The sequence below is a fragment of the Notamacropus eugenii genome, chromosome 1 (assembly GCF_028372415.1).
Source record: "Notamacropus eugenii isolate mMacEug1 chromosome 1, mMacEug1.pri_v2, whole genome shotgun sequence".
NCBI classification, from domain to species: Eukaryota; Metazoa; Chordata; class Mammalia; order Diprotodontia; family Macropodidae; genus Notamacropus; species Notamacropus eugenii.
The window spans coordinates 740582123-740603541 of record NC_092872.1 but is presented as its reverse complement, the minus strand read 5'-3'; the positions used below and the strand labels follow the sequence as shown (position 1 = coordinate 740603541).

The following is a 21419-nucleotide window of genomic DNA, read 5'->3' as shown; positions in this document are numbered from 1 at the left end:
TAGTTACCTCCAGAACTGAGTCACAAGATGGAGGTCAGTATGGTTCGCCCAATTCCCTTGCTGCTCCAATCCTCTCAATTCCCCCTTTTGATTTATGGAGGAGTAGGCAGCCCACTCCCGTGGATCACTTGTCTCTAAACGATATCTACAGAGTTTTTTATATATTTATAATCAGAATTATTAAGTTAAGTTACAGATCAAACAACTTAAAGAGGGATAAGTTTTTGAGAAGGAAGATTTACATTTCATCAAATTAACCAAGAAAACTTAATCATAAACATCATGAAACAAAAGGGCAAAGTAAAACAATAATCCTCAATATTAACTAACATCAAGTCTTCTTGTATCCTAGTAACTATTCCCGATGGCCATGTAATCAGCACATTTTGAGTCCCAGATGTCCCGTGTAGTTGTCTCCTCCCTAGATGTCTTCTCTTGAGATTCTGGAATAGATCTCATTCTCAGGGAAGCTCTGAAGAAGACTCTTTCTCTGGTTCCAAATCACTTGTAGAGGTTCCTATATAATTTCACTAGTAACAAGATTTAGTACAATTTTATACAATCTGTTAAAGTTGGTTCTCCAATCTTAAAACTTCAGAGAATTTCAGGTTCTTTTATATACCTCTTGCTGTTTCTGTCTTTCCCTAAATCCTGCACCTCATATAAGAATCTTTTAAAAAAAGTCATGCATGTCTAACTGTACAATAAACCTGGTTTTTTTTTTAATTGTCAGATGGATATTTTAAAAATGGGAAAATAATTTCACCTTCTTTGTGACTATCAATGCAATTTTATACGTAAAATTCTTAGTCCAATTTTGAAAACTTATCATTAAAACATAATCAAAGCCTGAACTTCCATGCCAGATACATTTAGAAGCCAGCCATATCTATATAGTTTGTATGTATATAGTTCCTTAGGGAAAAAAAATCTAATCCTGTTGCTTTCTCAACATTTGCTTAATTAGACTTAATTAGAAAACTTTTACATTATATCTTTGTCTCACTACCTTATCTAATTATCCATTTAGGAGGATATCATCCCCATATAACAATTTTAACACAAATATAGATTAAAATTATAATATTTTTCAAACTTTCATCTTACTGTGATAAATCAGAAATGTTTCAGTACCAGCCTACTAATTAAAAGACTTAGTATCATAATTACAAAACTTCTACTGCTCACATGCCCTTATTATAGAAATTTGCTAAAGAAGAAAAAGGAAGGACATAATTATAATGTCATATATCATAATGGAAAAAAACTCCTGTACTTCTCTTTGATTCTAGGCATGAGTCACATCTGAAAGCCAGTCATGTAGTCACAGGGTATTAAAAGACAGTCTCATAATTAACCAGGTGGAGAAATTTCCTATTCAAAAAGGAAATAGCAGGATGGGGAAACTGAGTCAAGAGGCTCTTACCTTAGGCCATACCAAAGCCATCTCCAAATCTTTTCCAAGGCACAGACATCTACCTTTAGCAATTCTCAGACTGCAGCACATGCCATTTTCTACTATTGGCTATATGACAACTCAGACAACCATCCCTGTAATCAAAACTCAAAATGATAATAAATTATAGTACTGAGTTTTTTACTTTAAATAGCAAAATTTCACTAGCCACAATTTAGGACTTGAATACTATTAATTTTCTCATATTTCCATAACAGTTACATTTAATTTATCCTTTACTTATAATAAACTAACCACATTCTGGGGTTTCAGACATATAGCAAACACCTGATAGTTGACTCACATTGATATATTGAAGTTAAACCATCCTATACATTTTCATAATTTTTACAAATGACAACCAAAAAAAATCTTTAAATGAAAACTCACTCTTTATTACAGTGAACTTTATTGTTTCTTTTAAAAAATAAAATGTACTCCATTAAATAGTTAACAATTTACAAATATCTATTTTTATCATATTATTTTAAAAGCTCTACCCATAATCTAACAGCATCCAGATAAAAAAGTTGTTTTTCTAGCATCTCTGATACAATGATTTCTCTAATTTCATAATGTAAGAGAATTTAGAAATATAATAATAACATACATAATACCATGTATTTGAAACATGAAACATTACTAGTCAAATGACATCAATTCAGCCAAATACATTTCAAAATTATCCTACATAGAAATCATTAATCTTATTATCTTTTGTATTTCATACTATTCACATCTAAAATTCAATTTGCAATTACACTCAATTAAAAATTAAATTAAAAAATAATAGTAATATTAATAATAGTCAACATTTTTATAGTGCTTACTATATCCCATTGTGATGTTAAGTACTTTACAATCACTGTATCACTTGATCCTCACAACAATCCTTGAAGGTGGGTGCCATTATTATTTTCTTCTTTACAGATCAGAAAATTGAGGCAAACAGATAAGATTACTTGCTTAAGATCATACAGCTAACAATTTTTCTGAGGTCAGAATGTAACTCAAGTTTCCCTGTATTTTTCAGCATATTTTTTGTTCTTGTTTCACACCTTTATTTGGGAAACAGATCTGAGATAAAAGAAGCTAACAAGATTAGAGATGGAGAGTCTCTGAGTTGGGAAAAACACTGACCTAGGATAGTCACCATGGGTCTCTGATCTGGGATAGGGATCAACTGAGCTGGAATAGGGAGAGTTCAAGGGATCCTTGATTTAAACAACCTTATCATGGTTAAGAAAAGGTAAACAAGAGGTGGCTTACAAAGTGCAAACTGTATACCCTATTTTTCCCTCTTTACTCTGGGATTAATTTCAAACTAGCTGCCTTCCTTCATTACACTAAAAAAATAGGTCTATCAATCTTCAGGGGAAAAATGATCTAAGTTCTGCTTACTTCTGAAACTATTACAGATTTTAATTCTTATTTTCCCTTAAAACAAATTATATAGGGTGGCATCCCAAAACTCACTTTCAGAAGGGGCTAGGTTCTTGGAATTACCCCAAATCCCAGAAGTTCTCCACTGCCATCTTAAAATGACTAATCTTTAAACCTCCAAAATCAATTAAGATGTTTTTAGCAGTTTTTTTTTTAAACCTGATCTCCTGATACTGAAAGCTTAAAATAGGAGTTAGTCCTGTTTACTGGAACAATTGCTGCAAGTATGAAAATAGATGACTTCTGAGGTCTCTTCCATCTCTAAATCTATGGAACCATATATCTAGAAAACTGCTATTACTAACATTTTAAAGACTGTTTTTGTTTAGGTGACATCTGTGTTTAATACCTGGTTTTAGTGGGAATGCTTCTAATGTTTATTTCTCCATTACATATACTTTTGCCTTAAGTTTTCTATTTTAAATTTCATAGCAGTCGTCTTTTTTATTTTATCCTCCAGATCTCTTTTAAGTACCTTTTAATTTTAGCTTCATTCCCTTGTGTAATTAAAAAAAATTCTTCAAGCAACTCTATTTGCTTTTGTGACTTTCTAACCAGTGTTAATCCTTGTTTAATTCCCTTAAATTTTTTACTTGTTGATTTTGAAGATGGCTCTTGGGGTGGCTTACAAGCCTTCTTTTTCCATCTGTGCAATTTTTTTGCTACATTAATTCTTTCCTTTTTCTCCATAGTGTTTTTACTGTGTGTACACTTTACTTAGCTCATTTTCTCTGTTGGTTTTATTTTCCTGATGTGGTTTTACAGATATTTTTCCTTCTCTTTGGTGTTTTGTATTACAGTTTTTTAAAAGTATATTGAGAAGTCTTGCTCCCTTCAAGGTTACATAATCTTCATAGGAAATTCTAAATTCTGTTTAAAAAAACAAAGAGTACAGGTAACCTACCCAACCAAATGCCCAGGTACCTTGCACATCAACCCAAACTTTCAGCCTATAATAGTCAACATAGCATAGTCAAGAGTCCTGAACTAGGATTCAAAATACCTTGGTTCTAGACTTGGTTCTACCAATTACTAATCACGTTTTCCTATGCAAGTCAAAATCCTTCTCCCCTTTATCAAAGGTCCCATTCATCTAGGCTTCCATACAGTGATGCTCCCAGCATCTTCATTGACTGATTTTTTAAAACCTAAGTACATGTCCCTCTACTAAAATCCTTCTTTAATGCCTAGAAGTCAATGTAATGACAATAAATGGGTGGTCTATGGTTTTTTCCAATGCTCCCACAATAAAATGCCAGATAATGTGTCAGCATGGGGTATAGTCAACACCCCATACTACACTGTGCAGGACTTGGAGGCTAACACTACTCACTCAGGTGGATTATGCTCCACTTCTCTCTGGACTTGACTACCCCAACCTGCTCTCACACTAGCAGGTCTAAGTTCCCAATAACATACCACCATCACATGATTACATTCAAAATCTCTCAGAGTCCTAGGAGGCAGTAACTAGTTAGGGGCGAATATACTCCCCTTTGCTCACTGAACTCTAGCTCATGAGTGTCCATCCAATATATGTTTTGTACCCTACACAACCAGCCACTCACAATAATGTCACTTTTAGATCTTAAACATCACCATTTACTTTATAAATAAAATCACCTCTTATCATTCTCCTGCTGCTCTTTCACCATAGTAGTTAAAGTGCAGTGGCTTAAATGAGAGCCCCCAACTCTTAGGGACACCTTTTACTTAAATCAAAACTCCCTAGATTTCTTCTCTCAGATCATGCCTCAGTCTTTAGATGCTTTTAGGATAACTTGTTTTCTTAGTTTTACACTCCTAGTAATACAGTAGTTCTCTGCAGAGTGGCTAATATGTCATCATGCTTTGCAACTCATTGGAGCGCTCTGCACAGTTGTCTCTGTTTTGGTGCCCATGAGACTGTTTCTTCATATTTACATTTCGTAAGTTTTTAATAAGTAGAAGATCTGTCTCTGCCTGCTTATAACATTTAACTGTTCCCACGCAAACAAGGCATCCCTCCACATTGTTAACAAAGAGATCGAAATCCTCCAATCTATCCCACAGATAATTTTCTCTCCAAGTGTCCAAAATCCTATCTGAAGGCTGTTTCTTGCTAAACATATTTTAACAGTTTACATCAAAACAAATTTTTTTTCTATTCACATTCAGTATCAAGATGTCCTTCCATAATGGCATTCCACTCCCTTTGACAATGAATGTCTTCCTTTATACAAAACTCCTTTTGTGCCCTTTTCATGATTAACTGTTTCTTATGGAAAGAACACCTCCACTAAATTTTTCTGAGGTCAGAATGTAACTCAAGTTTCCCTGTATTTTTCAGCATATTTTTTGTTCTTGTTTCACACCTTTATTTGGGAAACAGATCTGAGATAAAAGAAGCTAACAAGATTAGAGATGGAGAGTCTCTGAGTTGGGAAAAACACTGACCTAGGATAGTCACCATGGGTCTCTGATCTGGGATAGGGATCAACTGAGCTGGAATAGGGAGAGTTCAAGGGATCCTTGATTTAAACTACGCCTCCACTAAAATTCTTCTTCCATGCCTCATCACAGCTTAGGGGTGATCCTAGGCTCTCCAGTTCTGTCTGCTAAGGAAAGGTTGTGGCAAAATTTGCCTTCCAAGTATGTCTACCTCCTAAGTGCTACCTTGGTGTGCAAAAGCTCATCCTACCAGGTTGACCATGAGGGGTTGAATTATTTCATTCAAGGCTGCTTATGAAAACTACTTCCTGAGGGGAAAAGGAGGTTATTCTCTGTATCAGTCTACACATGAAACCCTTGATGAAATCAATAAACCAATTAGCAAGCATTTATTAAATGCCTACTACGTGAACAAAACAGCATATAGACAAAATAAACAACAAAATAAAATTCAAAACAACAAAATAAATACCAAGTAAATTAGATGGGGAAGGGGAATCAGGAAAATGTAGAACATGGTATATGAGCTTAGTTTTAAAGGAAACCAGGAATTCCAAGAGATGGAGATAAAGCGGAAGAGCATTATAGGCCAGTGCAAAGGAAGGGAGACAGGAGGAGAATCCCATGTAAGGACCTGCTAGAAGGCTGATTTGGTTGAATCATAGAGTGAATGAAGTGAAGTAATATGAACTAAAGCTGGGAAAGTAGGCTGGAGACAGCTTGTTCAGGGTTTTAAATGCCAAACATAAGAGTTTGTATTGACAGTTATTTGGAAGATGAATGGGAGAGATGACTGATGAATTGACTTGAAGCAGGGAGATCATTTAGAAGATTATTGTAGCAGTTCAGGCAAGAGTTAGCCAGTCAATAAGCATTTATTAAGTACCTACTAGGTGCCAGGCACTGTGCTAAGGGCTGTGGATGCAAAGAAAAGCAAAAGACAGTCTCTGCTTTCAAGAAGCTCACACTCTAATGAGAAACAACATACAAACAGATTATGTACAGACAAACTCAATATGGGATAAATAGAAAATAATCAACAGTGAAGGCACTAGAATTGAGGGACTGGGAGAGGCTTCCTGGAGAAGGTGAGACTTAATCTGAGATAGCCTGGGAAGCCAGGAGGCAGAGATGAGGAGAGAGAGTCATCCAGGCATAGGGGGCAGCCAGGGAAAATGCCTGGAACCAAGAGTGTCTTGTTTGAAGAACAGCCAAAAAACCAATGTGACTGGATCAAAGAGTATGTGGAAGTATGAGGGTAGGGGTATGAGGCATAAGAAAATTGTAACAAAAGGAGGGGGCTAAATTCTGAAGAGCTTTGGAAGCCAAATAGGATTTTGTATTTGATCCTGGAAATGATAGGGATCCACTGGAGTTTGTTGAGTTTAGTGTGTGTGTGTGTGTGTGTGTGTGTGTGTGTGTGTGTGTGTGAGTAAGAGAGAGAGAGAGAGAGAGAGAGAGAGAGAGAGAGAGAGAGAGAGAGAGAGAGAGAGAGAGAGCTGCACTTTTAGAAAATCACTTTAGTGCTGAAAGGAGGGTAAGCTAGAGTGGGGAGAGCCTTGAGGCAGGCAGACCCCCCCACCTCCCACCCCAGTAGCTATTTCAGTACTGCAGACAGGAGGTGAGTGCATGGACCAGGGTGCAGGCAAATGTCACAGGGTGGAGAGATGCTGCAGAGGTGGAATCTACAGACCTTGGCAAAAGCTTGGATATGGATGATGAAAGAGGGAGGAGTCAAGGAGCAAATAAGATGGTGGGCTACCTGTGAGTAGAGAGAAGGGAATGGATGGGAAAGGTCATGGATTCTTGAACTGCTGAAGAAATTCAGTTAAATCTGCACACCAATGCCCAATGGTCAAACGATACTCAATACCCTATGCCTATAATGCTCTCCTTCCTCATCTCTGCCTGTTGGCTTCCTTCAAGTCCCAGCTAAAATCCCTCCTTCAGTAGGAAGCCTTTTCTAATTCCCCTTAGTGCTAGTGCCTTTTTTCGGTTGGCCATTTCCCATTTATCCTGTCTATGGTTTGTCTGTACATATTTTCATGTTATTTCTTCTATTAGACTATAAGCTCCTTGGGGTCTATTTCATGCCTTCTTGTCCCCTGTGCCTGACACATATTAGGTGCTTGTCCATGGCTGTTGAATTGAATATCAGCATCTCTACTAGGATGTGCTGAAAACATGAGATGCCTCATCCCAAAGGCATCAATTTCAGATGCAAGGCAGGAAGGACGTTCTGGGTTATATGGGAAGGAGAGGCGGAGAGCTCTTCCCAGGCTTCCTTCCTCCATACCATATGCATCCTCTCCTCTCTCTCAGTCTCAGTTTCCTTACCTGTAAAGTGGGATGACCAGCAGTGTGTAGTAGTAGAGAGGGGGTAGGCTTGGAATCAGGAAGGTCTAGTTTCATGTCTGCCTCTGACACAGACTAGTCATGTGTGTGACCAGTTTCTTCATTAGGAGTCCCTAAATGGATGAGAGATCCCAGTTCCAGACCAGAGAAAAACAACCAACCAAACAAAACCCTTCCTTGTTCAATTCTGTCCTGGATAAATAAACTCAGCCTCAGTTTGGTCATCTATAAAATGGGAATGATAATAGCACACAGTTCCCAAGGTTGTTGTGAGGATCAAATGAGATGTTTGTGAAGTGCTCCAGTGTGGGAGGAAGAGGTAGTGCCCTAGTAGACAGTCCTTCCCCTGCACTGTCCATATGTCGCTGCCATTCCCCTCCCCAACCCTGGTCTCATCGTTAGGGACATGACAGGTTTACACTATGCCAAAGTATTTGGATTGGCTCCTAGGAAAGCCTGGGGAGGAGAGTGGAAGGACCAGAATGAGTCTCTTGAGAGACATCCCTTGCTGCTCCCATCCTTGCCCTCCGGGCCCATCTCTCCCACCCCCTTCTCCAGTGACCACCTTACTTTTCTCCACAGCTGCGCCTGAGCGGGGGCCGAAACCCTTACGAGGGCCGTGTCGAGGTGCTGATGGAGCGAAATGGGACACTGAAGTGGGGGACTGTATGCGGGGAGAACTGGGGCGTCGTGGAGGCCATGGTGGTGTGCCGACAGCTGGGCCTCGGGTTTGCCAGTAATGCCTTCCAGGTAGGAAGCAATCCTTTTCCAGGAGTCCCCTACCTCTCCACCTGTCTAAATCCTGCCCAACTCTTCTGAGTCTGCTGCAAGGTCCAGCTCTTTTCCTTGAGAGATAAGTTTAGGGTCAATGGACATGGGTTTGAATCCTGGCTTTGTCCTTACTACCTATAGGACCTTGGGCAAATCCTTTCTGGGCCTGTTTCTTCATCTGTAAATTAACCTCTGAGGTCCCTTCCACCTCTGAATGTCTAGTCCTGTAACTGTGATCCCAAACTCCTTTGTCAAACAAGAAACTGTTGAGGACATCCCAGTATGATGAACTTTTCCCAGCTCTGGATTCCCAGATGCCTTCCCTGCATAGGCTTTTCCTGGAAATGGAGTAAATAGAGACCCAAGGGAGATGCTGAGGGAGGAGGGGCTCTGGGTTTGGTGATTTTGCTAAGGCTAAGCTGGGGGACAAGGTTGGGTGCTGAGCGGAGGGTGAGGAACAGCTGGAGTGTCTTCTGGCCACAAAGTCCTGGCCCTCCCACATCTCTAGCTCCCTATTCCCCTGCTGCAGGGGTGCAGTAATGAGGCCAGCCAGCTCTCAGGCTGCTTGCAACAGCTGTTCCAGATGCAACGTGGCATCTCGGTTAATGCTATTTACAGCTGGTTGGGCAGAAGGGATGCGGGGGAGAGCAGGAGCTGCTGTCTCCCAGGGCAACAGAAAAACAGCCAGACATGTCAGCCCAGTCCTTATCAAGCACGGTGTACCTCATCCCAGGAGGCCAAGGTCACCTGAACCATGATGATCTTGCTTACAAAGGCATGGTGGCTGGGATGGCCAGTGAGGAGCCATAAAGCTGGCAGGGCCCCATCGAACTCCAGCCTTCATGATGCTAGATACAGAGTGTAGCAGGGGAAAGATCGCTGGCCTAGGAATCAGCAGACCCAGAGACCTGATGCTCACTCAGAGGGAGTGCCCTGCAGGGAATCTTGGCAAGCCTCTCTGAACCTATAAAATGGGAATAAGGATAGTGGCCCTGGTTACACGATAGGGTCATATGAGGACAGATCACTTAGTGAACCTTATTATCACTGTTCAGTTGTTTTCAGTTGTGTCTGACTCTGTGACCCCATTTAGGGTTTTCTTGGCAAAGATGCTGCAGTGGTCTGCCATTTCCTTCTCCAGCTCATTTTACAGATGAGGAAACTGAGGCAAACAGGGTTGAGTGACTTTCCCAGGTTCACACAACTTGTGTCTTAGGTAAGATTTGAACTCAGGAAAATGGATTTCCCTGACTCCAGGTCTGACGCTGTATCCACTGCACCACCACCCAGCTCCCCTTATGTAAACCTCATAGTGACAAGCAAATGGGAGCTCCATGCCTTTAATCAGCAAGCATTTATTAAGCACCATCTGTGTGCCAAGCTCTGTGCTAAGTGCTGGGGAAACAAGATAAAAACAAACCCTGTTATCAAGAAGTTCCCATTCTAACGGGGGAAAGAACATTAAAAAAAGTGTATCTACATGATACATTCAAAATAGACAGTTTCCTTGAATGGGGATGGCAAAGCCATCTGTTCTTGTCTCACCAACTCCCACTTCTCCTCCTGTAGTTTCCCCCACTCTGTAAAGTAGAAGAAATATTTCCTGTTGATGAGAATGCACTCCCTCCCATGGGAGGTCAGTGCTCCAGGGGAGAGTCAGCTCTGGTCTTCCGGTCAATGCTCAGCCCCAGCCTCAAGGGAAAATCAGACATCATGCATGGCCATGAATCACAAGCTGATTTTTGCTACTTGTGTGACTTCAGACAACTCACCATCCCAGAGACTCAGTGTCTTCATTTATAAAAGAAAGGAGTTGGGCTAAATGACTTCTGAGGTTCTTTCCAACTCTAGATGGGTGACCCTATGACAAGGGATAGGAGATAGGGGACAGGAACTGAACCTCTGGCATTATTGCTATGGAGAACTCACAGGTAAGGAGTCATCCTCCCCCAGTGCAGATCATCACTTTCTCACCAATTGAGATCATTTGAGAGTTTCCTGGCACTGGGAAGTTAAGTGACCTGTCCAGGGTGATGTAGCCAGAATGTGTCAGTGGTGGAACTCGCACCCAGGTCATTCTGACTCTAGCCAGTTTCTCTTACCACCATGCAATGCTACCCATCACACAGCTTGCCTATCGTGCATGCATAATAAATATTCATTGGATTGAATTAAGGTGAATTGGCATTGTCATTGACTGCCACTTGTAGTGCCTGGGGAAGCTACATGGTGAAGTAGACAGAGTGCCAGGCCTGGGGTCAGAAACACCTGAGTTCAAATCCAGCCTTAGACATTGACTAATTGTGTGATCCTGGGCAAGTCATTTAACCACTGTTTACCTCAGTTTCCTCATCTGTAAAATTGGGAAAATAATTAAGACCTACCTTTTGGGGATATTTCAACGATCAAATGAGATGATAATTGTGAGGGGCTTGGCACAGAATCTGGCACAAAGTAGGTACCATATAAAAATTAGCTATTATTATTATTAAAGATGATGATGATAATCTTAGTGGTATTTGCACGTGCAATATTGGAAAAGACTCAGAACTGGGGACCAAATGTTCTAGGTTCGTATTCTAGCTCTGCCTTTCACTGGATGCCTGCCCTAGAGCAAGTCACTGTCCCTCCCCTGGGGCCTGATCTCATACTCACCTGCTGTAAAGCCTTGACTGTTTCCCTAAAGTCTTTGCCGTAGTACACAGTCTCTTCACTTTGGCATTTAGAAGACTTCCCAGCCGCTTCCAGTCCACCTTTTGGGCTCATTGCTACAGCTTATCATCTTCATTGAATTCCCCACTCCGACCACACTGGCTTACCTGTCTTCCCCAAATGTGGCCATCTATTTTCTGCCTTATGTCTCTAGTTTTCTTGAAGAGATCTCTTGTATTTCCCGTTCTATTGTTTTCTTCTATTTCATTGCACTGCTCATTTGAGAAATCCTTCTTATCTCTCTGCCAGGCCTAGAGGCCTGAGGGCTACCCGAGTCTTACCTTACCTATTGTAGGTCTTCGGCTGGCCAAACCGGATAAACGTATGAGAGAAGAGACTTTCCAGAGTCGAACAAGGGTTAGGCTTTATTCAGGGTCTTGGTTACATGTGCAGGGTGAATTCTTCCTTAGGAGAGAGAGAGAAATCTCCCAAGGAGGCAAAAATCTTACAGTAAGAGAATGAAAGCAGAAGTGGAAGTGGGGAGAGAGGGGAGAGGGAAGAGCGAAGAGAGGAAAAGGGGCCTTCTGTCCTGTAAGGGCCCCTCAGCGCTAAGAGCGCCTTCAGGCTTCCCTGACCCTACTTAAGCTCTCCGGCCGCGTAGTTTGCACCTGAATACCATGCCTGTTAGATAACAATAGGTGTGCCCAGATCTGGGCCAGTCTTGAGGGCGGGGATGCTCTCTCCCATCACGTTTCTCACGGGAAGAGGCGGAAATACACGAGATCTCACTCCTCAATTCCCTGCTGTTTCCTGGGGGGCCTCATGAGAACTCTAAGGTTTAGAAGCTCTCACCTTTACCCGCCCGAGACTGTCCACATGGAACTGAGCTTACACCCCCAACATCTCTCCCAGCTATTTTCTGTAATTCTGCATTCCATTGGGTATATCTTTCCCTTTCTCTGTTCCCTTTTCCTTTCTTTCTTCCCTAAGCTATTTGGCTAATCACACAGCCAATTTTCTTTGTTGATCTTCCTTTTATAGGGGGAATGTTTTTGTTGCTACCTCCTGTACAATATTGTGAACCTCTGTCCTTAGTTCTTCAGCTATTCTGCCTACCAGATCTGATTCCTTAAATCTGTTTGTCATTTACACTTCATATGCATAAGCTCTCTGCTCCACTTCACTTCTAGAAGGCTTAGCCTCCTTCCAAGTTCAGGTGAGGTGCCTCCTACAGGAAGCCATCCCTCATGCCCTTAGCTTTTAGCTTCTCTCCTCATTTGTCCTTTTTCTTTCCTTTTTTTTTTTTTTTTTTGGTGGGGGGAGCTCAGACCAGTAACATCATTCATATGGAAAACTCTCAGTGAGAAAACTCCCTCTGCCAATGCAGACTGGCACCTTCTCTGAGACTTAGTCTTAGAGAGTTTCCTGGGGGTACTGAGAGAGTAAGTGATTTGTCACACAGGGCCTGCCTGGCCCTGTGGACATTTTACAGTGGAAGAAACTGATGTCCAGGGAAGTTAGGTGACTTGGTGAGGGTCACATGGGTAAATAACCATCAGAGGTGGGATTTGAACTTGGGTCCTGTGGCCCCTGAGCCAGGGTTCCTTCCTCTGTACCACACACTTCTTGAAGGCAAGCAGCATTTCACTTTTGTCTTTGTAGTCTCAGCCTCTCATGGTGCCTGGCACAGAGTCAGTACTTGTTGGGTTGGACTGGCCTCATTTTCTACCCTCCATCACTTGGCTGCCAAGAGGCTCCTGTGAGAGGGCCCCTGATAAGGACATGTCACCCCACAGGGCAAGAGTGGGTCAGTATATTGTTTTCCTTTCTTCCTTGGCCTAGGAGACCTGGTACTGGCAAGGGGATATCAACGCCAACACCGTGGTCATGAGCGGGGTCAAGTGCTCTGGAACAGAGATGGCACTGTCACACTGCCGCCACCATGGAGAGAACGTGGCTTGCCCCCAAGGCAGGCATCACGCTGCCGGTGTCGCCTGCTCAGAAAGTGAGTGGTTCTTAGTGCCCGTTCTTTCCTATCCTGCAGGGGAGCAGAAGCAAAACCTAGATTCTCAGGGGGCTCTTACTGGGTATTTGTTCTTTATCTTAGTCGAGTATAGGTCACTGCAGGACAGAAACTGCCTCCTTTTAGTTTTGTATTCCTAGTGTCTGGTACAGTGCCTGACACACATAATAAAAACTTAATAAAGAAAAGCTTGTTGGATTGAATTCAATGACCATGCAATGAGGGAAAGTATGAGAGGTAGCAGGACACAATGGGAAGAGCGTGAGATTGGAATTAGGGACCCAGGTTCAAATCCCGACTCTCCCACTTACTACCAGCTTAACTGCTGGTCACATACTCCTCTCTGGGACTCAGTTTCTTCTTTCATAAAAAATGAGAAGGTTGGATGAGATTAGCTCTGAGGAGCCTCTTGTTTGAAAATTCTGTAATCCCATGATCTCCATACCCAACTGGGAGAAAGAGAGAGAGAGAGAGGGAGGAAGGGAGAGAGACAGACAGACAGACAGAGACAGAGAGATGGAAAAAGAGAGAGGAGAAAGAGACAGAGAAAGAGAGACAGAGAGACAGAGACAGAGAGAAAGAGAGAGAGAGAGAGAGAGAGAGAGAGAGAGAGAACAAGTTGAAAATCCAACTCTAGTAAAAAAAAAAAAAAAAACAAAGAATTTCAGGATAAGAAAGAGAAAACACTCCTCCACCACCTCCAAGGTCATTAAGGCATTAAGGCATTGCCAGGTGAATAGACTAACTCCTGAGAGCAGATCCCCACCCCATAGCATCCTCTTCCTCTTTATCACCATCACCACCATCATCATCATCACCATTATCACTCTTACTGTCACTTGTCAGGGCACTTTATATTGTGTTATTTTGTCACAGACATTATTTGAACCTGTTGACAGCCCTGACAGATGATAGACAGACAGATAGCTAGCTAAACAGAGCCTGCTGTGTGCCAACATGGTCCCCTAGCCCATCTCTCTGCCAGGTACTCAGGGGGTATGTGAAATTCAGATAAGACAAGGGGCCTGCCCTTGACACCCCAACAATAGCTGGTGTTTGTGGAGCCTTCTAAAGTTTGCAGAGCTCTTTGGGAGCCTCATAGTTCTGAGGCAGGCAGGTCCGCAGATATTATTATCCCCCATTTTATAGATGAGGAGACTGAGGTTCAGAACAGTGACCTTTCTTGCCCAAGGTCCCTCTACATCTAGACCTTTTCTGCTTCCGGGTCCAATGCTTTCTCCACTTGTCGGCACTGAGGCCTCTGAAGCTGCCAGTCTAACAGTTAACCACTCAGTGGGCATCTTTAACTCTTCCTCCTTTTCTGTGCCAGGCACAGTACTAAGTGCTCCAGAAACCAAGAGAGACAAAGACAGGTCCTTTCCTCAAGGAGCTTCCAATCTATTGGGGGAGACAACATGCAAACAAATATGTATGGGATGGGTCAGAGATAATTAGCAGAGGGAAGACCCTGGAATGAAGAGGGGGTGGGGAAGGCTTCCTGTAGATGGTGGGATTTTCGTTGGGACTTACAGGAAGCCAGGGAGGTTGGTAGTTGGAGTAGAGGAGGGAGAGTGCTCCAGGCATTCGGGACAGCCAGAGAGAATGCCTGGATCTGAGAGAGGATCTGTTTGTGGGACAGCCAGGAGGCCCATGTCACTGGAGCAAAAAGTATGTGCCAGAGAATAAGGTGTAAGAAGACAGAAGATAGGAGAAGGCAGGTTATAGAGATTTTGTGTGCAAAGCAGAGCATTTTGTATTAGAACGCAATAGAGAGCCACTGGAGTTTATTGAGAAGGAGTGTGATGTGGTCAGACCTGTGTTTTAGGAAAATCACTGCAGTGACTGAATGGGGGATGGACTGGAATGGGGAGAGCCTGGAGGTAGGCAGGCCCACCAAGAGCTATTGCAATAGTCCAGATGTGACGTGATGACGGTCTGCACTAGGGTGGGGGCAGAGGAGAGAAGGGAGGCGTATTGGAGAGATGTTGCAGAGGTGAAATCCACAGGTCTTGGCAATGGTCTAGATATGCAGGAGGGGGTGAAAAAGAGGGAGGAACCCAGAATGACTCAAGTTGGGAGCCTGAGGCATGGGGAGGATGGCAGTACCTTCTCCAGTAATAGAGAAGGTAGGAGAGGGGGGAGGGTTTGGGGGAAAGCTAATGAGATGTGTTTTGGGCATAGTTTAAGCTGCCTACTGAACATTCAATTCAAGATATCTGAAAGGCTGTTGATGTCATGAGATTGGAGGTTAGCAGAGAGATTGAGGCAAGAAAGGTAGATTTGATAATTGAAGAGAATGAAAGTTACTGATATTTGGAATCAAGGGAGGCTTCCTGAGAGAGTGACATTTTAAATGGACTAGATAGAAATTCCATTCCTTTTTCTCCTCCTCATCTCATTAATAGATGGTTGTAAAAAATTATAAACTAATTAATGACAGATGGAGAGAGAAGGAAGGAAAAAAGGAAAGAAGGAAGGGAGGAAGGAAGGAAGGAAGGAAGGAAAGAAGGAAGGGAGGGAAGAAGGAAGTCCCTGATAACACCTGGAAAATGCTGGTCAGTTTGTGGTGCCACTTTTATGAAACCACACCAACAATGAGGAGAGCATCCAGAGAAGAATGACCAGTGTGTAGAGATGGAATGGGATGGAATGGAATGGAAAGGCACTTGGTGGCACTTTTTGTGTGCTAAGTTCTTCTAATAGAAATGGAAAATGGAGGCAGTCCCTGCTCTCAAAGAGTTCGAGGCTCTACTCTGCCTTGCCCCAGCCCTCCTCTCTACTATCATCTCCTCCAAATAGAACATGGGGGAGGGGTCAATCTTGCTCTTCTCAGCCTGAAGCATAGATGATTTTGTGAATTCAAGTGTATCCATAAAATCATCAAGTGGTTAAAATTCAGAGAATGGCAAAAATGTCAACCTAGATTCTAGATACAAGGAATAATATAGAAAAACAAAGCTGAGTTGTTTGAGGGACAGAGAATAATCCACTTTGGTTGAAGCATAGTCTTCATGGAGTGAAATAACTAAAAAAAAGGTGGGTGGCAGGAAAAAAAAAAAGAAAGGTAGGGTAGCACCAAATGGTGGGAGGTCATGAAGGGTGACTCAAGGAGATTAAACATTTCTTTTGGTTGGTTTTAATTGTGCTTCATCATTTCCTTTCCTCCTCTCACCCTGGGGCCATGTTACCTTCTCTGCCTTTTTGGCTCATGGCAGCTGCCCCTGACCTGGTCCTCAATGCTGAGATCGTCCAGCAGACCACATACCTGGAGGACCGGCCCATGTTTATGCTGCAGTGCGCCATGGAGGAGAACTGCCTGGCATCTTCTGCTGCCCAGACCTCACCCACCACAGGCTACCGCCGGCTACTTCGGTTCTCCTCCCAGATCCACAACAATGGCCAGTCGGATTTCCGTCCTAAGAACGGCCGCCATGCATGGATCTGGCATGACTGCCACAGGCAAGTGTCTACTACCCCACCAGACCCCCTTCACTCCGTCCCACCCCTGCCCATCCCTCTGGGTAGGGGTCACCAAGGCTTCCTTCCAGGGGCTTCATGAGCATCCGACCTAACACATTTGTCCTCTCCTTCCTTCTGGACGTGGTGTAATAACAGCAGAAACAACAACAATAATGATATGTAACAGCTGTAATCATAATGATTATTATTACATATAATGATGATATAATAGTTACAATTATTGTTGTAATATGTAATGATGAAATAAGTTATAATTATTATTACAAAAACAAGGATAATATGTAATAATGATAAAATAGTTATGATCATGATATAATAGTTATAGCAGTGTGATATATAATCGTGATAAAATTACTGATAATTATTATTATAATGATAGTGATAGTGATAAAATAGTGATGGATAATAGCAGTAAGAACAGCAATGATGACGAGGACAGCTAACAACTGATATCACACTCACTGAACACCAGGCACTGCTAAGTGTTTTGTACACATATTTTCTCATTTGATCCTCACAACAATCCTGGGAGGGAGGTGCTATTGTTATCCCCATTTTGCAGTTGCAGAAACAGGTAGACAGAGGCTGTGCCCAAGGTCACTCCACTAGTAAGTGTAACTAGACAGACTTGAGTTCAGGTCCTACCCCAGACTCACACTGACTGGGTGACCCTGGGCAAGTCCCTTAAGCTCTCAATTCTCAAAACAGCTCTCCAAGATTCTGCATTGCAGAGAAGGTGTCAGATGTCTCTGCCTGATTGGCACAGGGATAGGGACAGTGCTAGGTTATGTGGGAAGAACACTGGGCTTCAGATCTGGCAGTCTGGGTTTGAGTCCTAATGTGGGGCAGATCTATCTCTCCTCTTTTTCTTCTTGTTGTGTTTCAGTCATTCAGTTGTGTCCAATCTTCATGACCCCATGGACCACAGTGCACCAGTCCCTTCTATCTTCTACTATGTCTTGAAATCTGTCCAACTTCATGTTCATTTGTTTCCATGACACTCTATCCATCTCATCCTCTGTTGTCCCCTTCCCAATCTTTCCCAACATCAGGGTCTTTTCCAATGAGTCCTGTCTTCTCATCATGTGGTCAAAGTATTTAAGCTTCAGCTTCAGTATTTGACTTGCCAATGAAGAGCCTGAATTAATTATTTAATTACTTAAGTATTGACAGATTTGATCTCCTTGCTGTCCAAGGGACTCTCTTCTCTAGCACCATAATTTGAAAGCATTGAATTTGTGGTACTCAGTCTTCCTTATAGTCCCACTCTCACAGCTGCTGAAAAAACAATAGCTTTGACTCTGTCGGCAAGGTGATGTCTCTGCTTTTTAAAATGCCATAGCTCTCCTTTCAAGGAGTGTCTTTTAATTTCATGTCTGCAGTCACCATCTGCAGTGATCTTTGAGCCCAAGAATATAAAATATGACACTGCTTCCATTTCTTCTCCTTCTATTTGCCAGGAAGTGATGGGACCACTTGCCAAGATCTTTTTTTTATGTTAACTTCAAGCCAGCTTTTACACCCTCCTCTTTCACCCTCATCAAGAAGTTTCTTAATTCCTCTTCACATGCTGCCATCAGAGAGGAATCATTTGCATATTTGAGGTTGTTGATATCTCTTCTGGCAACCTTACTTCCAGTTTTTAATTCTTCCAGCCTAGCATTTCACATGATGTACTCTGCATATGAGTTAAATAAATAAAGTGACCATTTACAGCCTTGTCATGCTCCTTTTCCAATCTTAAAAAAAAAAAAAATCAGTTTTTCCATGTGTAGTTCTAACTGTTGCTTCTTGACCTGCATGCAGATTCCTCAGGAAACAAGTACGATGATCTGATGCTTCCATCTCCTTGAGGATTTGCCACAATTTGTGGTGATGCATACCATCAATCAAAGGCTTTAGTGTAGCCTGTGAAGCAGAAGTTGATGCTTTTCTGGAACTCACTTGCTTTCTTCATAATCCAGGAAATGTTGGCAATTTAGTCTCTAGTTCCTCTGCATCTTTGAAAATCAGTCTGCTCTTCTGGGAATTCTCAGTCCACATTGCTGAAGTCTAACTTGCAGAATCTTAAGCATAAACTTGCTGCTGTGTGAGACGAGCAGAGTTATTTGATAATTGGAACATCATTTGGCATTGTCCTTCTTTAGGATTGGGACTTAAATTGATCTCTTCCAACCTAGTGGCCACAGTTCAGTTTTCCAAATTTGCTGGCGTGTTGAGTGCAACACTTTAACAGTATCAGCTTTTCAGCTTTTATATAGTTCAGCTGGAATTCCATCACCTCCACCAGCCTCATTGTTAGCAAGGCTTCCTAAGGCTCAACGTGACTTCATTCTCCAGGATGTCTGATTCTAGATCAGTTACCACACCATCATGGTTATCAGTGATGTTAACATCTTTCTTGTATAGTTCTTCTGTGTATTCTTTCTACCTCTTCTTAATCTTTTCTGCTTCTGTTAAATCCCTAGAAGTATTTTTGTCTTTTATCATGCCTTTTTTTGCATGAAATATTCCCCTGATGTCTCTAGTTTTCTTGAAGAGATCTCTTGTATTTCCCATTCTATTGTTTTCTTCTATTTCATTGCACTGCTCGTTTGAGAAATCCTTCTTATCTCTCCCAGCTATTTTCTGTAATTCTGCATTCCATTGGGTATATCTTTCCCTTTCTCTGTTCCTTTTTCCTTTCTTTCTTCCCTAAGCTATTTGGCTAATCACACAGCCAATTTTCTTTGTTGATCTTCCTTTTATAGGGGGAATGTTTTTGTTGCTACCTCCTGTACAATATTGTGAACCTCTGTCCTTAGTTCTTCAGCTATTCTGCCTACCAGATCTGATTCCTTAAATCTGTTTGTCATTTACACTTCATATGCATAAGGGATGTTGTTTTGATCATACCTATATGGTCTGATGGTTTTCCCTATTTTCTTCAATTTAAGTCTGAATTTTGTAATAAGAAGCTCAAGATCTGAAATGCAATCAACCTTAGGTCTTGTTTTTAACTGACTACATAGAGCTTCGTCATATTTTTTCTGCAAAGTATATAGTCAATCTGATTTCAATATTGATCCATCTGGTAATGTTTAGAATCACCTTCTGGGTTGCTGAAAAAGAGCATTTGCTGTGATGAGAGGAGTATCATGACAAAACTCTATTAGTCTCTGCCCCATTTCATACTCCAAGGCCAAGCTCGCCTGTCATTCCAATTATTTTTTGATTTCTTACTTTATCATTCCAATCCCCTATGATGAATGTAACATTTCTTTTTGGTGTTATTTCCGGAAGATATAATAGGTCTTCATAGAACTGATCACTTTTGGCTTCTTCAGCATCAGTGTTTGAAGCATAGATTTGTATTGCTGTGATGTTGAATGATTTGCCTTGGATTCAAACAGATCTCATTCTGTCATTTTTGAGATTATACACCAGTAATGCTTTTCTCACCCATGTCTTGACTATGAAGGCTACTCCATTTTTTCTAAGAGGGTCTCTTGCCTACAGTAGTGTCTGTAATGATCACCTAAATTAAATACATACATTCCTATCCATTCAAGTTTAATGACACCCAAGATGTCAATGTTTATCTTTCCACTTCCTGTTTGACCATATCCATCTTACTTTGATTCATAAATTTTATGTTCTAAGTTCTTATGTAATATTGATGTTTAGAGCACTGGATTTGCTTTCTGTCACCATATGCATCTGTAGCTGAGCTTCCTTTTAGCTTTGACCCAGCTGCTTCATTCTATCTGGAGCTATTTGGAGTGGTCCTCCACACTTCTCCAAATAGTGTCATCTGACCTGGGGGGCTCACCTTCTGATGTCACCTCTTTTATCATTTTAGTACCACTCCTGGGGTTTTCTTGGCAAAGAACTGGATTGCTTTGCCATTTCCTTTTCCAGTGGATCGCCTTTTGGCAGAACTCTCTACTATGACTTGTCTGCCTTGGGTGACCCTGACAGTGGATCCTGGTTTCATTGAGCTACAAGCCCCTCTACCAAGACAAGGCGGTGATCTGTGGCTGGGGGGTTTCCTTCCTCACTTCTACCTACAAGAATCCCTCTTTTCCTTCAAATGCCACCTCTGATGTGAGTCTCTCCCTCATCCCTCCAGTTGTTGGCTCCCTTCTTGCTCTGAAATTGTGTAATTTGAATTTATCTGTCTTTGTAGCTATTATTTCCCACTTTCCCCACTCCTGAGGGCAGGGACAGCTTCATTGTTATCTCTCTCAACTCCACATCTAGGACAGTGCCTGGCACGTGATGTCAAAATGTAGACTGCTGAAGAGTGGGAGCCATTTCATTTTGGTCTTTGTACCCCCATTGCCACATGGTGTTTGGCATAGAGTAGATATTTAATAAATTATTGTTGAATGAATAAATATAGGTTTCCCCATGTGAATGATATTAGCACCATGAAGACATTGGTGCCTAATGGATTTCATTTTTAAAAATGAAAATAAATAAGTGAATAATTCATTTTAAAAATGGATTGCCAAGGACAAACCCAGAGACATCTTAATGCTGAATCTGCCCCTGCATACGTAAGTAGAGTATAATTATCATCTATGCCATCCATATGGAAGCACACCCAGAGATTACATGGTAGGAGTCTATATGGGACATATATTTACTCCCACAAGGAACGCTCCCTCTTCTAAGAATAAACCCATGGAGATGTCATTGAAAAATTTCCTCTGATCTCTAACCCCAAAGCTGTCATCCTCCTTTTTCCACATGCTCTAGTTTATTTGAAGCTTCTAAGGGGCTGGTTGGTGGCAGGGGAGGGGGGATCTTGGTCAGCTGTTGAGT

General features: G+C 41.9%; 1 protein-coding gene across 1 annotated transcript in view; it reads left to right on the top strand.

Annotated features, from left to right (window-relative positions):
• LOXL2 (lysyl oxidase like 2) overlaps nt 1-21419 on the top strand; it is a 149896-nt gene that overhangs the window by 110303 nt on the left and 18174 nt on the right. Inside the window, exons 8-10 of the mRNA XM_072633917.1 lie at nt 8267-8434; nt 12950-13112; nt 16346-16589. Of these exons, the coding sequence (XP_072490018.1) occupies nt 8267-8434; nt 12950-13112; nt 16346-16589 (575 nt within the window). The remainder of the gene's footprint in view (nt 1-8266; nt 8435-12949; nt 13113-16345; nt 16590-21419) is intronic.